At 31.0% G+C, this 15823-nt stretch overlaps 2 protein-coding genes across 2 annotated transcripts; one reads left to right on the forward strand and one right to left on the reverse strand.

Annotated features, from left to right (window-relative positions):
- Positions 1 to 5482: 5482 nt before the first annotated feature.
- LOC126748844 (acetyl-CoA acetyltransferase) lies at positions 5483 to 12502 on the reverse strand. Its single transcript, XM_050458345.1, has 7 exons — positions 12297 to 12502; positions 12118 to 12239; positions 9725 to 9837; positions 7803 to 7999; positions 7148 to 7371; positions 6905 to 7090; positions 5483 to 5988 (listed from the first exon to the last, which is right to left on the reverse strand). The coding sequence occupies exons 1-7, from the start codon at positions 12337 to 12339 to the stop codon at positions 5707 to 5709; spliced, it is 1167 nt and encodes a 388-aa protein (XP_050314302.1). The 5' UTR covers positions 12340 to 12502; the 3' UTR covers positions 5483 to 5706.
- A 479-nt stretch (positions 12503 to 12981) lies between these two features.
- Positions 12982 to 14845, forward strand: LOC126748843 (5'-nucleotidase domain-containing protein 1). Its single transcript, XM_050458344.1, has one exon. It carries the CDS (start codon positions 13192 to 13194, stop codon positions 14599 to 14601), a length of 1410 nt encoding a protein of 469 aa, XP_050314301.1. The 5' UTR covers positions 12982 to 13191; the 3' UTR covers positions 14602 to 14845.
- Positions 14846 to 15823: the final 978 nt, after the last annotated feature.

Consider the following 15823-nt stretch of genomic DNA (forward strand, 5'->3'; position numbering starts at 1 on the left):
CCGGCCCATAAAGCGCACCAAACGGTTAGTTTTTCTGGATGTAACGGTTTTTCGCCAATAGCTCGTGGATTCTCATCCCCCCAAATTCGGCAATTCTGCTTGTTTACATAGCCGTTTAACCAAAAGTGTGCTTCATCACTGAACAAAATTTTCATATGAAATCGTGGATCAACAGCAATCTTTCGTTCCGCCCATTCAGCTAATGTACGGCGCAAAAGATGATCCTGGGGTTTCAACTCCTGGACAAGTTGAATTTTATATGCTCACAATCCGAGATCTTTGCGCAAAATTTCCCATAAAGTGGATGGACATAAATTCACTTGTTGAAAACGACGACGAATTGACACATTTGGATCATTATCAACACAATGCTGCACAGCAGCTATCGCTCGTTGCGTGCGCACTGTACGGCGTCTTACGGGATGCGTATTGACTAGAGTAAAAGTATTGCGAAAACGATCAACAGTTTCTCGAATTAATCTCTCTGAAGGACGATTATGAGCACCATAAAACTCACGTAATGCCCGATGTGTTTCTCGAATAGAACCATGTCTTTCAAAATAAATTTGAACAATTTGGAAACGTTGCTCCGGCGTAAGTCTGTTCATGATGAATTGCCAAACCAAATTAATCTAAAAATAACCCAGAACTGTCAGGTCGGCTGTCATAAAAGACAGTGTTGCCAAATGAAAGTTCTCCGCCTCTAAAAAAACACCCTTTACATATGTAACTAGATTTACATTGATAAAAAAAAATTAAAACACGATTGTTTCATTTGACTCAGCCGAAACCACATAGAACAGAAAACTTACTATGCCACACACATATTGATTATCGCATCCAAGACGTTCGTTGGCCAGGCGCCTATGTTGTATGCCCACTATACATACACCAATACATTTTCCTAAAAGAGTAAAGCCCTTTGTGACAAAAAGCTTAACAGAAGCTCGGATCACCTGAATTCCCTATCAGACCCAGAACCTAGATTACCAAGTCTGCCTTCGCCTATCATCAATATCATTTAAACAACGCAAACCTGGCATCTAGAAAAAGTTACGTAAAAAGATAACTTATCGCTACCACCCAAAGGTTCCTACTGATACCGAAAGGGATTCAATTTTCAGCACTCCATCACGCTGCACCAAACAACTAGGCTTTCGTCCACTGCGAAGTTCAAATTTCGCATCTTCAAAGCCTAATTGCGATTTAGACAAACTCCATTTAAAAGGCATTGAGAAACGTTTTATCTAGTGAAGAAATAGTCCATACTTGCAGTGGAGTCGTAAGTTTGTAAAATGAAAATCCTGCAGTCTCCCTCCACTTATTTATTAAGCATTTAGTTATTTAAAATTCCCTATATATTTCGGACACATTGGTGTTCATCACGCCCCAGGGTTTGATTCCATGTCAAAAGCCCTCTATTTGTTATTATTGCTTTTTTTTAAATTTTATTTATTTACATTCTGTTGTTGACAAGGACCAAACAGTATGCTAAAAAATATATATTCTCTTTATTTATCTAGTGTTTAGTGTTAGTTTTATCTAGTGTTATATATAATATAAAAATACAAATTACTCCATGCCGGAACAGACGCCAAATGAAAATAATACCAAAAACGATTTATGTATTATTGTAAAATATATGCTCGTTTTTGCAGCAGTGGTATTTTTTCTGTATTTTTTGCAGCAGTGGTATTCTAAGATCCATTCTATTTTACATGCCACAGCTGTTTTATTTATTCATTTCCGTTCTCCAGATCGTTTATCCCTTAACTCGTTTATTTAAGAATCCGAAGTTAAACCTCCATTTGTATACTGTCAAGTCCGGATTTCCTCACTATTTAGCAAGCCCCTTTTAAAATGGAAGGCATTGTCTGCCTTTTACTATTATTTATTGCATTATTTAGATATCTGTTGATATTAATAGATATTAGTTATTAATTATCAAAAAAAATAAGAACGCTAAGTCGTACTACTCGTATATAAACACAATTAGTTTTTTTATAATAGCTTACGCAAAACCAATTTTTTTATAATTCTTTCTTGTTACAGATGTCTCCGCTCGAATACATCCAGCAAATTGCTATTGTTAAAATCTTACCTATACTTTTAAAAACGTTACTACATAGCCCCATGCCTCCTGAAGCCGACGATAATCAATAATAAAGCAACATAACGCAGAGCTCACCTGAGTCTTTTATATAATCCCAGCGACAAACTTTTTAAGTACACTGCATAATTTGTATCTCTTTAGATACCATCTGGATAGTCTTCATAAAATGGTAGATTAAATAATTAATCAATTAAGTAGAGCAGGGAAAATGTCAGCCTCCAATGGTGGATTTATGGAAGTAGTTACCTCAACCCCTCTCCCACAGAGTGATTCAAAAATAGCACAAATAGATGACAAGAAAATACAATTAAAAAAATATCCTAGTTACATGTCAACTAGTGTGGTTTGCAATCTTAAGTATATATATACTTATTTATATATATATTATACTTATATATATATACATATATATATATTATATACTATTATATATATATATATATATATAATACAACACTTTATACAGGGTGGGGACCCTAACTTGAATAATGTCACCAGCGCTTTTAATAAAAATATTTCAGAAAAATGCTAAAACAATAGACTTCTTTTAAAAATATATAAAAAAATAATTTTTTAAGCCCTTCGAAAGGGTAAAATTTTTTGAAATAAGATAATGCTACTTGTCGTACCTTGTTGGAAGGCTTTTTTAAAAAGGAAATTGACGGTGTACTTTTCTTCTTGAAACAAATCACACATTTGACTTTAAATTTAAAAAAAAACTTTTGGAATATGAAAATTAGAAACGAAATATCCCGACTTTAAATGCGTATTTTGTTTATCTTAAGAAAGTGATCACTCGCTAAAAAATGACTCGTGTTATCCCACAAGGGGTCAGGTAAGGACTTAACCCATATATTTTTTTGGATGTGGAATGATAGCTCTTGTGCCACCTTGTACGAATGCTAGTTTAAAATGGCGGTTGATAGCACATTTTATTTTTCGTTAATTTATTAAAAAATCAAATTTCTTTGTAATTTTTTAAATTAAAGCATTTTTGGCACTGTTGCTGTAAGTTTTAAAAGATGATGAAAAGTCGAAATATGCAAGTTTTTTGTAAAAAACATTATTTATTACTTAAGTGGAATGATGATAATCTAATGGAGTAAGGTCAGGAGAGCCTGCTGGATATTCGATCGTCACTTTCCGTTCAATCCATCACATACCTCTTCATTAATAGTAAAAGTGGCTTCGTCTGAAAATAACATCCAGTTTAAAAATCTGTTTTGTAATATGCATCGTGATCTCGAGCTACTTGCCGGAGTGAAAAGTGATTCTTTATAACTCAGTAGAATATCCAGTGTTGCTTTTATCTAGGGATGCTTCTTATATGCCCATGAGTTTTTTAATCGCTCCTCAATTTTACTTACAGTACTTTGACTCACTGGAGGCAAATCAGGATTTTTTCGAAATAGCGCTACAACTTCGTTTTGAGTTCGCATCCGGTTTCCAAGCCCAATTATCATTAGGATTTCGGCTTTTAATCTTTCTGTTAAGTACGAGTAGGACATTTTAGCGTAAATAAATACTCACTAATAAATATTGGGTACCTACTTTACCAAAGAACATTTTTCTAATAATACCTACTCATTCTTTGATTCGATTTCTTACAAAAATAAATCTGTGCAGTCCTATGGTTGGAACATTTGGAGTGACACTCAAATAACGAGACAGTTTTACCACTAATTAAAAATTTATTTTTACTCTCGACACGTGTTTTGCTAATATTTTTAATCTTCTCCCGAAGATGCTAACATTGTTAGCGAAACACGTGTCGAGAGAAAAAATTAAGTTTTGGTTAGTGGTAAAATTCTCCCGTAATTGAAATATCTGTTCCTTTTTTTTAAACAAAAATTTTAATTTTTATATTACTTAAAGGTGATCATGTACCGTGGAATATATGTAATTTTGGGGCAGTTGGGTCATTTTATAGCATTCATCATTCTCAAGATAAACAAAATACGCATTTAAAGTAGGGATAATTTGTTTTTAATTTTCATATCCCAAGACAGTTTTTTCCCATTTAAAGTAAATTATTTTGTTTTAAAAGGATTAGTACACCGTCAATTTCCTTTTAAAGGAACCAAGATGCCAAAAGTGACATCATTCTATTTAAAAAAAAATTAAGCAGGGTTAGATTTGTACATTTCCGAGGGGTTTGGGAAAAAAATCAATAGATTTTTAAAAGCGGCCAAGAATCTTAGTAGAGTTGTTTTTTCGTTTTCTGCAATATTTTTTTCAAGAGCGATAGCGAATTTATTACAGTTAGTCGCCACCCTGTATAACTAAAATCAAACACAGAATATAATTCCGGCGGCTTGATAAATCCCGTTATTTGAAAAATCGGAAATATGTTTTATGAATAAGACACACTTTCCAAAGCAATGCATTGGAAAGTGGTGGGCACAATGTCCTAATAAAAGCTGCTTTTTTATTTACAGAATTTAAATGATTCAAATTTGTAATCTATGTGTAAACGAAGGTAAGAAGCTTGAGCAACCTTTATTGAAAAATGTTGCCATTGATACAATTTAAATATTAATTTACAAATCCATACCTCTATATCTTAATGAAAAATCCATACCTCTATATCTTAATGAAATATTCATAGGTTAAGGGAACCCTAACAAGCATCACCACGTTTCATAATTTTTTATTATTTGTTTAAAGAAGTCCTTCATTCAAGCTCATTTACATTGTACGAAGACAACGAAAAGAACATTTCTTGCTGTTTGAATTACATGTATTCTCTTAAACAGTACTCTCAGTACTGGTATAGGAGACTCAACTAGGTGTCTATGATATATTAATTCACTATCAAAGAATATTATCAAGAAAATAACCAGTTTTATAGGCTAATTAGTCATGAAGGATTATGAGTACGTGAGCTTATTTAACCAAATAATTTTCTTAAAAGGAATTACCCATTTTGTTATGTAGTCGTTTATCAAATTATTAATTTCGTTTTGAAATAAATTTTTCTGTTTCCTAAATAGATATCAATGTCCCTAAAAAGAATCTAAGACATTTAACAAGTTTTCATGCGGGATAGTATCAAGAGCCTAGGTAATTTTGTGAATTTTTTTATAGTTCCAAATTTTCTAATTTTTTCTAGTTTCTCCAACAAAGTCAAACAACTTCAGTGACAATTTATGAAAACAACAAAATCTAGAGTAGTTCTTATATGATAATGATTTACATTAAATATTAAGGTCTGCTTATACTGTTGTTCGTTGTAGTGTTTTATTTTTCTTTTGTCTTGGTTCCCGCGACAAATCCAAAATAGGATTTTGGAAACCTTTTTTAAATTTACTGATAAATTCAATTTGCAAAAAAGTCAAATAAACCAGCAGCAGAAGAAAACACAACAAGGTTCTACGAAAATCTATTTTATTGTCCCTGACAATATGTAACAAAATAAAAAATCTCATAAGAGATTTTCATATTATTTCTAAACAGTTATACTAATTTAAACGACTGTTAAATTTATAAACCTTGGTAATCAACATTTACCACCAACAATTATCTAAATATATTACCACGCAAGGTAATAGAAAAATGAACAAAGGCTTAACATGACCACCTTTTTAGAACTTTTAACACAATTCAACTGCCATAGCAATACCCATTCCACCACCAATGCAAAGAGCCACAACTCCCTTCTTCTTCTTTAAACGCATTAGGTTGTGTATCAATGTGACTAAGCACCTAGCCCCAGAGGCTCCTATCGGATGCCCTAGTGCGATAGCTCCACCTGTCACATTTACTTTACTAACATCTAGCTCTAGTTCGCTCATACATATCAAACTTTGAACGGCAAATGCTTCATTTAGTTCAAAGAGATCGACGTCGTCTTTTGACCAACCACATTTTGATAACTAAAAAATAATAATTAGTGTAAGAATTATATATTATATTAAAGAAACGGTGAATTGAATCTAGGGTCAAGCTTGCTACTCCAGTAAAATGAGTCTAGCAATTTACATAAGTTATATTTGCTTGATACCTTGGGTGAATTATTCTATTTAAAAAACAAATTATATAGCTATTATGTATTTTTCAAACAACAAATTCGAGTCCAAATATTCCAGTCTAATTGTGAATCAAATTTTGATTCGTATTGATTGGATATTGATGCGCCTTCATATTTTTAATTTTTTTTGCAAAATCTCTTACTGCTTCTTGTGCTCAACCTATTTTATAAACTTGCAAAGTTGAACGCAAGTAAGTTACGGATCGGTAATCTGATTTCTATTCAAACATTCTAAGTAAAAAGCGTTTCCGCACCTCTTAAGGTAACCAAAATTTTCGGTGTACGTATTATAAATCGTTTTTTTTTAATCTATTCTAATTAATACCGTGCGAAAACATTTCAGTTCAACCAATGATCCAAAGAGAAATTTTCAACTAAAGTTGTAAATTATGTAGGAAACTAAATTTAAAGACATTTCACATCTGACTAAAACCTAATTTCTATATCTTTCTGTGTATTTCTATATCTTTCTATATCTTTCTATGTATATGGCTCAAGCCAAATATACTGAAGCAAGTATCGCAGAGATCGAAACAGAATTGCCGTAAATAAAAATATTTTATCATTATATATTAATTATATTTACTAAAAATTCTATTATTTAATGCGGTATACGGTAATATTAATTAACTCATGTCCACATGAGAATAATTATAACTAGTAAAGAGAATATCTATTTTTTTTAAGAATATTAATAAATTACAAAAAATTATATATATACATATTTAGGCAAACTGTCAACCAATATTTATGATACTTACAACTTTCCTTACTGCTTCTATTGGTCCAAGACCCATACACATAGGTTCTATTCCAACTTCAGCATATGCCAAAATTTCAGCCAGAGGAGTCATGCCTTTTTGCATCACTTGATACCCACTGGAAAGAACCAAAGCTGCAGCACCATCGTTTATTCCTGAGGCGTTACCCGCTGTTACTGTGCCATTCTAACGTATAGTTAAATTATAAAATCTTTTAGACCTTTCAAATTAAGTATCGCATACCTGATCAAATACTAGTGGTAATTTAGCTAATTTTTCCAAAGTACAATCAGCCTTCGGGTATTCGTCTCTCAAAATGAGACTCTTGGTTTTTTTATGTTGTACCCCAACTATTTCTGCATCAAAATATCCGCTTTTCTGAGCAGCTAATGCTTTTGTTTGTGATAAGAGGGCAAATTTATCTTGCTCCTGTTTGGGAATATTATAAGTCTTTGCCAAATGCTCCGCTAAAACATAACAGGTTTTAATGCCAAAACATAATATGACATACACAAGTTCGAGTGTGTTCATTAAATATGTAGACAAACTTGAGCTAAGGGATTTTTTGGCTCTTAATTTTTGAACAACAGGATGTGAGTACTACAAATTTTAATGTATTTTTTATAGAAGTTTAATTTTTTTTTGATAGATTTAGTACGTACTTGGTATGTTGTTTCATTTTGATTGCCCGATTCACAGTATTTCTTTCATAAGGTAATTATTCTAAATATTTATATGTAGTGATAAAACTGCATATATCGTATTTATATGCAAACATGATTTTACCTAAAGCTATTTTAATGGCTTTAAAACTATATAGATTAAAATATAATCTAAATACTTAATGAACACCCTGTAAAGATATTTAAGTACAGCAGAGACATATCCCTTTACATACCTGTATTACCCATATGCACTTTATGGAAAGCATCAGTAAGTCCATCATTTAAGATAGTATCACATAAGTTAAGTGACCCTAGCTTTGCACCTCTCATATAGGCAGAGTGCTGAGCCCTGGTCATATTTTCCTGACCGCCAACAACTACAACTGCGCAGTCATCATTTTTAATTGCTTGGAAACCTAAGGCTACAGCTCTAAAACATAGTACATAATGTAATATCTAACGTTTTTTGGATTTAAAAGTTTAAATGGCTCCTAATTATTACAATAATACAATTTTTTAAACATCTGTGTTTAATTTATGCGTAACCTGAAACGAAAATTGTATACAAATATATCATACTTGTTGGGGAAATTAGGGTAACACCTGTGGGGTGCAACCTATTGCTTCGGGGGTATCACAGAAAGCTCTGTACTATAGCCTCTTTGTTCCTGATTCATGTCGATGATTTTCCAAATATCAAAATATAAGGTAAATTTATTATAGTCACCAATGATAATACAATTCTATGGCAGCACAAACTGATAGAGGATCTTTATAGACAACAACACGCTCTGATATGTTAGTTCATGAAAACTGGACAAACTGAATGTGTGAAAGTCCAAGATCTTGTCCTTCCTTTTCTTGTTTCCTTCTGATATACCCTGGCCTCTAAACCTCTAGAAATCCAGGAAATGATTATAGTTATGAATTGTTGGGGTTTTATATTCACATTCACAATCGATTAACTCAGAGGGTTCCATGAGCTCTACCAGATCATCTTATCTTGTACCATTGTTACTACACTCTTCTCTATTAACATTTAATAACAAAATTTTTTTTCAACTAGTGAAATTTTTTTTTTCCATATTCTACAGAAGCTAAGATAACGGTAAATACAATTAAATTGCATAAACTATTAGCAGGTAGACCATATTCCAGCATAACTTAGTTTCGAAGTGATAAAAATGGAAATTGGTGTAACCCAATAAAAAAGGAAAAATACAGAACTATTAATTTCTGATTTCTACTACTAAGGTTTTAAAAGTTTTTGTTAATAAGAATTAATTTTTAAAAAATAATTCATACAATTAGATACACAATTATTGAAAAATTAAAAACAAATTACTATCAGCGACCATTGCAATTAAAATTTGCAAAAAGTTCAGTAACTTTCCTAAGCTTTGCCCACTTCGGGCAGTGGCATACTTTTCACATAAGACGGCTATTTAGTGCAAGCATCTGAACCGAACCAAAATAATAGCTCGTTAATAGTTAAATTCATATTCTCATTCCGTTGTGGGGTACACAGAAACCTGTTACAAAGAATATTTATAATAGGGTTTTTGACCTAGTGAAGTTAAAAGTCAAAAGTTAAACCTATAAAATTCTTATTTGTTCTTAGTTTATTTAAAACCTTTCAAGCTTTCCTTTTTAAGCAAATCATGCAGAATTAGAATATAGTGATCACAAAGATATATGATATTAAGAATAATATAATATGTATATTATTCATGATGTAAATATTTCTCTTTTATCCTATACATATATATTTAATTTAATTATCAGTCTATAAAAAGTATTACAGTTAATTCATACTTTTTACAACTTTTTGTCAGCGCGTTTTCAATGATGGTGATAAAATCATACAATAAACATTTAAATTTTTAAAGTCACCTTTCTTGACCCTGAATAGAATATAAATTCAAAAATGCATTGTTAGTATTATTATAATTTTGACATTTTAAAAGGTATATAAATGAAATGTGCTATCAAATAATACTTTTAAAAATAACAAAAAACACAATCTTCGGTATACTAAAAAAATTTGTTAGAACAAAATATATCTTTTTTTCATAGTAAATATGCCTGATACTATCTTCTTTTTTTTACAAAAAGTTCAACAGTTCAACGTCAAACTACACTGTATAATACTTACTTTAGTCCTGAGCCACATAACATATTAACGGTAAATGCTGTGGTATTTTGTGGAATTCTAGCCTGAACTGAAGCTTGGCGTGCAGGATTTTGTCCTTGCCCAGCTGTAAGCACCTACATAATATACAGTTTAAAAATCATTTGTAACACATACAGGGTATCTCATAAGACAGGGTTCAAACAGGGGTAAAAGGTCTTTTAATCTTTCATTTAAAGTGTAAATATTTCATGCTTTTCAATAAATCTGAAAACTTAATTCATATCTTAGTTTTCTGGTAATCAAAATACGAACAATTTGAAAAAATGTATTTCAAGACAATCCAGTCAAAAAATGTACCCATTTTGATTTAAAAAAAGAAGACTACATTTTGATCTTGATTATAAAGTTTGAACTTATCTGATTACTTGAAAAAAATGAAGAACCAAACCTCATGTTATATGAAATTTCTTTATTATAATTTGGCAATGACTTAGGATAATTTTTGACACATTAATTAATTATTATCTAATATTATAAAATCAATTACGTTAGAAAGTTTATTACTGGTTGGATTTTACAGCTCTAAGAAAATGATATGGTCTTATTTCAACAAGTGTTCATATATAGTGACTGTTAATAATGTGTTAGTTCTGATCTTCCAAAGCTATGAACCATTTGTTATTGTCTACTATTACTATTACTATTTTTAATTTATGTTAGTCATTTTTCAACCATAACTATATTGATAATTAATAATACCTTCATAATTTTTTCATTATTTAAAATAGATGCTCTTTACATAATGAGAAAATAGTTCTTTTGGCCAAAAGAGAAAATTTGCAGAACTTCTTGCTGACTAAGTTGAATTTCAATTTATAGTTTCCACTATAAATCACTTGCTGCAAGAATAGTGTTTATGTGCAGCAAAATTAAATCAATAAGGGGTTAACAAAGTTCCTTAGATGAGCACATTTTCTATTTGGCAATATTAACTTATCACAGTCTGCTATTGGTATTTTGCAGGGATGACTATATGTATTTGTATTGAAGTGGAAAGGTGTTAAAATGAAGTAATATGTAGTTAGTTGTGTGAATGTAATGAAATGAATGTAAGAATTTAATGAAAATATCTCTTTTATAACACATGACAACCGCAATAACTGTAAATCATATAAGAAGAAATGTATATACACAATTATGTTAAGTTCTACATACAAGCAAAATTAAAATGTGTACAAATAATACAATTGCTAATAAAAAAATACCTATTATCTTCTATTATGACCAATAAATCATGTAGTGTTAGTGCCCTCTTAAGTTTATGCAAGGATCTTATGCTAAATGAATCAATATTCAGATTCTTTAACAAATATATATACCTGTCCAGAGAATTATTAATTCCATAGGAAATTCTGTAGAGTGTAATATCAGTTTATGGAAAGTTATATTACAAGCTATAAAGCTTGTTCCATAATATACAGGGTAGTCTAGAAGCCCATAAATGATATCAAATATGAATGTAACACCAGAAGATATTGTCAGGTTTACACAGAACAGAAATTGAGAATTATGGTTCAACATTAATTTAGGTGTGATTTTCAATTAAAGAATGGGTTCTATGAGCAGTATTTATAATATCTCTAGAATTTATGTTGGAGAAAAGAAATGATATATTTTATGGATATTCAATATTTCCTATTGTTGTCACTTCTTTCCAAAAAAAATATTACTATTTTTATATACTTTCATAATAAGTCTCAGCAATTTGTAAACATGCAATATTGATCATAGCTTATAGCAACTTCTAAATAGGGTTTGTGCAATAAAGCAAGTGCTTTTGCTCGAAAACAAAGCCGTTAGGTACAAACAAGCCTTCAAATTGACCAAGGATTTAATGGTAAAAGTTTGTCTACATATTTTGTAATAACATCCAGTATAATTATTAAAAAAGACTTAAATATAAAAGCCGGATTGATGCCAGGTAATTCTTAATAAAAATGCAAATCTATGAAATAAATTGGCCTGATAGCCCTGTTCTGGTAATTGGTAAAGTACAAAATTAAAGAAATGTAAGGTTAACTTCACCTAACTTACAATTCACTACACTTATTCAAGTCTAGATTAGTATATCCTCTGATGAGACTTCTTTCTTTAAGCTCACATCGACACATTTTTATGTTATATTAATATATTGAAACACATAAACAATATTTTGGAATAAGCAAATACTTTTTTAAATTTTATTGATCCTAGTGGATGATTGAGACAAGTAAAAATCTTTTACTTAGAATAAAAGATCTTTAATTATTTTAGTCTCTAAGAACTTATCTTAACAATATAAATAGTAGGTTAATTGGTCCATTAGAATATTATTCATTATTCGTTACTAAAAATGTCTATGAATAGAAACTTACTTGGCCCATAATACATTGGTCTATATCCTCTGGGATAAGTTTGGCCCTTAACACAGCTTCATTAATAACTATAGCACCTAATTCAGAAGCCGAATGTTTCTCAAATTGCCCCTGAAAACTTCCTAAAATAACGGAACAAAGCATAGTATGAGGAAATAGTTGAAGAAGTTTAAACCCACCTATTGGAGTCCTGCAAGCAGAAATTATAAATACTTTCGACATGATTTAATACTTTAAGTGATAATACTGGGCACAAAATAGGCTTGATAAGTAACGAACTATGCGGACATAACTGTAATACTTAGCGGAGGAAAGTGGGTCTGATTTTATAACTTTCCGTTTTAATAATCTATGCAAATTAAATTTTGAATTACTGCCTTTATAACCCTACTTTATAAACAGACGTGTATCCGGTATCGAATATTCTGTTCCGTACAATAATGTGCAGGGTTGCCAAGTCTGGCATTATATAGGTCTAGAAGTATTTAAAATTTCTGCAATTGTAATCTAACAGCAGAGGTAAATTAAAAACTTAAAAAAAATTTCAGAATCCCAGTGTTTTAGCAACGCAGTAAAATATTTTTGTAGAAAAGTTGATAAACTGACTTCGATAAAGACGTTCAACTTTTTCCTCGATTTTTCCCGATCTAACCGACTTGTATGGATGTATTATAGCTTTCGAAATGATCTTCTGAGAAAGGTAACTTCATAGTGCATAACTTTCATGCAAAATAAATCGGATATTGGTCCAATTTTCATCCACTAGTGTAACAACTCTAAAAGACTATGAAATACAATCAGTATGGCAACTTCTTTCTTGTCACTTCATTTTATACCACGAATGGAAGTGTAGCCACACCCTATTTTTATTTTTTATTTACATTTACACAACCTCAAGGTTACCCTTCAAATGTAGGACACATCTAAAATGAAGTTAGAAAATAAAAACCTGACTTTAAATGTTTAAGGATTGAAAGAAAAAAGTAAATAGTAACAGTGGGTTTTTACGTATTGATAGTGATAATAATTTTGAGTTCTCAAACAAAGGTTATGTGGTAATTTAAAGAAATAGATATGGTATCCTGCACAGTAAGCAGTATTTTAAGAGGATTTGCTGCAGTTTCAAACCATAATCTAAGAAGATCTAGTGCATTCAAAAACTTTAAAATGTGTACTCGTATGTTTACTTCAAACAATCATCAGAAACCAGTCAAAGAAAACAGGACAGTAATGGCAGATAATTCTTGGGAGCACTCCTATTTTCGATTCACAGATTATGATTGCATTGGCTTTGATTTGGATAATACTCTAGCAAGATATAAAGTTGGTGCTATGATTGAGATGGAATATGATATTCTTGCAAATTTTTTGGTGGATAATAAAGGATATTCTGCCAAACACTTGTTAAAGCCTCTAGATCACAATTTTATAATTAAAGGGCTGATCGTTGATGATGAAAATGGAAATTTGTTAAGAATATGTGGAGATGGAACGATTATTCAAGCAACTCATGGCACTAAATTCTTATCTCAAGAAGAAATTAGAAATTTTTACCCCAGTCTTAGATGGAAGGCTACAGATTTATTTACTGATAATCCATTGCAAACATGGAATGGGCCCTATTCAGAAAAAATGCGAACACTATTAGATTACTATGACATCATTGCTAGTTTAGTTTTTGCAAGAGCAGTAGATTCAATAGATGAGGATAATACAGACAGGAAGCTGTACAATATATGGCCTGATCTTTTAGATGCTTTGCAAGATATGTTTACACGGGAGCACTTCCAGAATGAAAAGGGAAAATATTTTGCAGAAATTAAAGCACATCCAGAAAAGTACTACTATAAATGCAGTAACTATCTGATTAACTGGCTTCAATTACTAAGACAGAGAGGAAAAATGACTTTTCTGATCACTGGCTCCTATGTTGACTTTGCCACTCACACAGCTAGTCAAACTATTGGGCCAAACTGGAGAGACATGTTTGATGTTGTAGTTAGCTATGCAAAAAAACCTGGGTTTTTTACTGAAAGAAGACAGTTTATTGCTCTTAATGGTTTTAAAGAAGTTGGACCCTTAAAAGTAGAAGATTTATCCATAGGAGGAATTTACACACATGGAAACTGGACTGATTTGAAAGCATTTCTTAAGAAACATAGTCAGGTATCAGAGCCAAGATTTCTATATATAGGAGATAATCTGGTTCAAGACATTTATACTCCAAATGTATATGCAGGATGTGAAACAGTTACTGTCTGTGAAGAGTTGGAAGCAGAAGGGGTTTATGGACATGAAAAATGGCATCCTGATGAGCAGTTCCTTTGTTCAAGTATTTGGGGATCTTACTTTAAGTGCAAGGACTCTGGAAGGATGACAAATTGGTACACCATTATGAAAAAGCATTCAAAGTTCTTTATTCCAAGTTTGGAGTATGTCGCTACTTATCCAATTGACCATCAATTTAAATTAAATATTTATTAGCTTAATTTAATTTATTTATTGTTTTATTTGAATTGTAATTATTTTTTTTTTGTTTTCACTTGATGATTTTATCTGTACATATTGTACAATGTTGTGTAATATTTAGGATTTTTAAGATTATTATTGGCAAGGAATATTTTGAAATTATTCCTTAAGAGTTCTTTGAATAAAATGTGTGGATCAATTTAATTGCTAATAATTTGTTGAGGCTGAATAAATATATTATAATTTTATTTGTAAAAAATGTTGATGTTTCATGTAGTAATTATTCCAATAAAACATTTTGCTTAAAGATAATTGCTTTATACACTGCAAAGAGACAAATACAATGTGACCTTGGCAATAGTTGACATGATTCTATGAACAATCTCATGTTGACAATTCATGAAAAATTCTATCAATTATCTAGGAACTTTTCAAAATGTTAGGCATTAATAACATTAATAGATAGGCTCCTAATGTAATCTAGTATATGTAAAAGTGGTTTGGCATGTAATTTTTCATGGGATGTTCTATAAGATCTCATATAAAGCTTGTAATATTATATATACATCTGAAAGTCCCAATTTTTGATTAATTGATTGTGATAACTAAACGATTTTTCTAAACGTTTTTGCTAGATACTTTTATTATACTATTTCTTAGAACTAAACAATTTACCAAGTATTGATACAGACTATTTTAGTATGAATAAATCATCTGTTAACCCAAGTTACCAGATAGATCTTACGTTCATCTTCTTCTTCTAAGTTTCCTTTCTCTTTTGAAGTAGGCGAGTGTTATTTATTTCCTAAAAAAAAAAGAAATATTCGCTCTTACCCTTATTGTCCTTCCTTAAGATTCAATAAAAAAGTGTTTTCAAAAAATAGCCTTTCAGGAAATATGAAAACTTTCTACAGTCTCTAAGGAAACTTTAGCAAAGGCTCTCATTCCGCGACCCATTTTGAACTTATTAATCTTCCACTTATATATATTGACTCTTATGCTTATGTGCCCTTGTTAATATATTGCGTTTTCGAATAAGGCGCATAAGAGGGTTGAGTAGACTTTGCTGGTAGACTATGAAAGTAGACTTAGAGTAGATAGTATTCTGGATGTGGAGTCTGTAGTCTAGAAATCATAGAACTTCTGAAAATGCACCTGGGTCAGCATTTGTGGTGGAGATATCACACTGATCCTAGACTTTCTGGCCGCATACCTGTATTATATATTCTTCTTGAAA

The sequence above is a fragment of the Anthonomus grandis genome, chromosome 22, assembly GCF_022605725.1.
Source record: "Anthonomus grandis grandis chromosome 22, icAntGran1.3, whole genome shotgun sequence".
Lineage (NCBI taxonomy): Eukaryota > Metazoa > Arthropoda > Insecta > Coleoptera > Curculionidae > Anthonomus > Anthonomus grandis.

Coding starts and splice junctions, on each gene's coding strand:
- LOC126748844 (XM_050458345.1), bottom strand. CDS start 12,339: ATGTCGAAAGTATTTATAATTTCTGCTTGCAGGACTCCAATAG. Junction 9,838..12,117: donor ACCAATGTATTATGGGCCAA/GTAAGTTTCTAT, acceptor TATATTATGTAG/GTGCTTACAGCTGGGCAAGG. Junction 7,372..7,802: donor AGTGCATATGGGTAATACAG/GTATGTAAAGGG, acceptor GTTATGTTTTAG/CGGAGCATTTGGCAAAGACT.
- LOC126748843 (XM_050458344.1), top strand. CDS start 13,192: ATGGTATCCTGCACAGTAAGCAGTATTTTAAGAGGATTTGCTGCAGTT.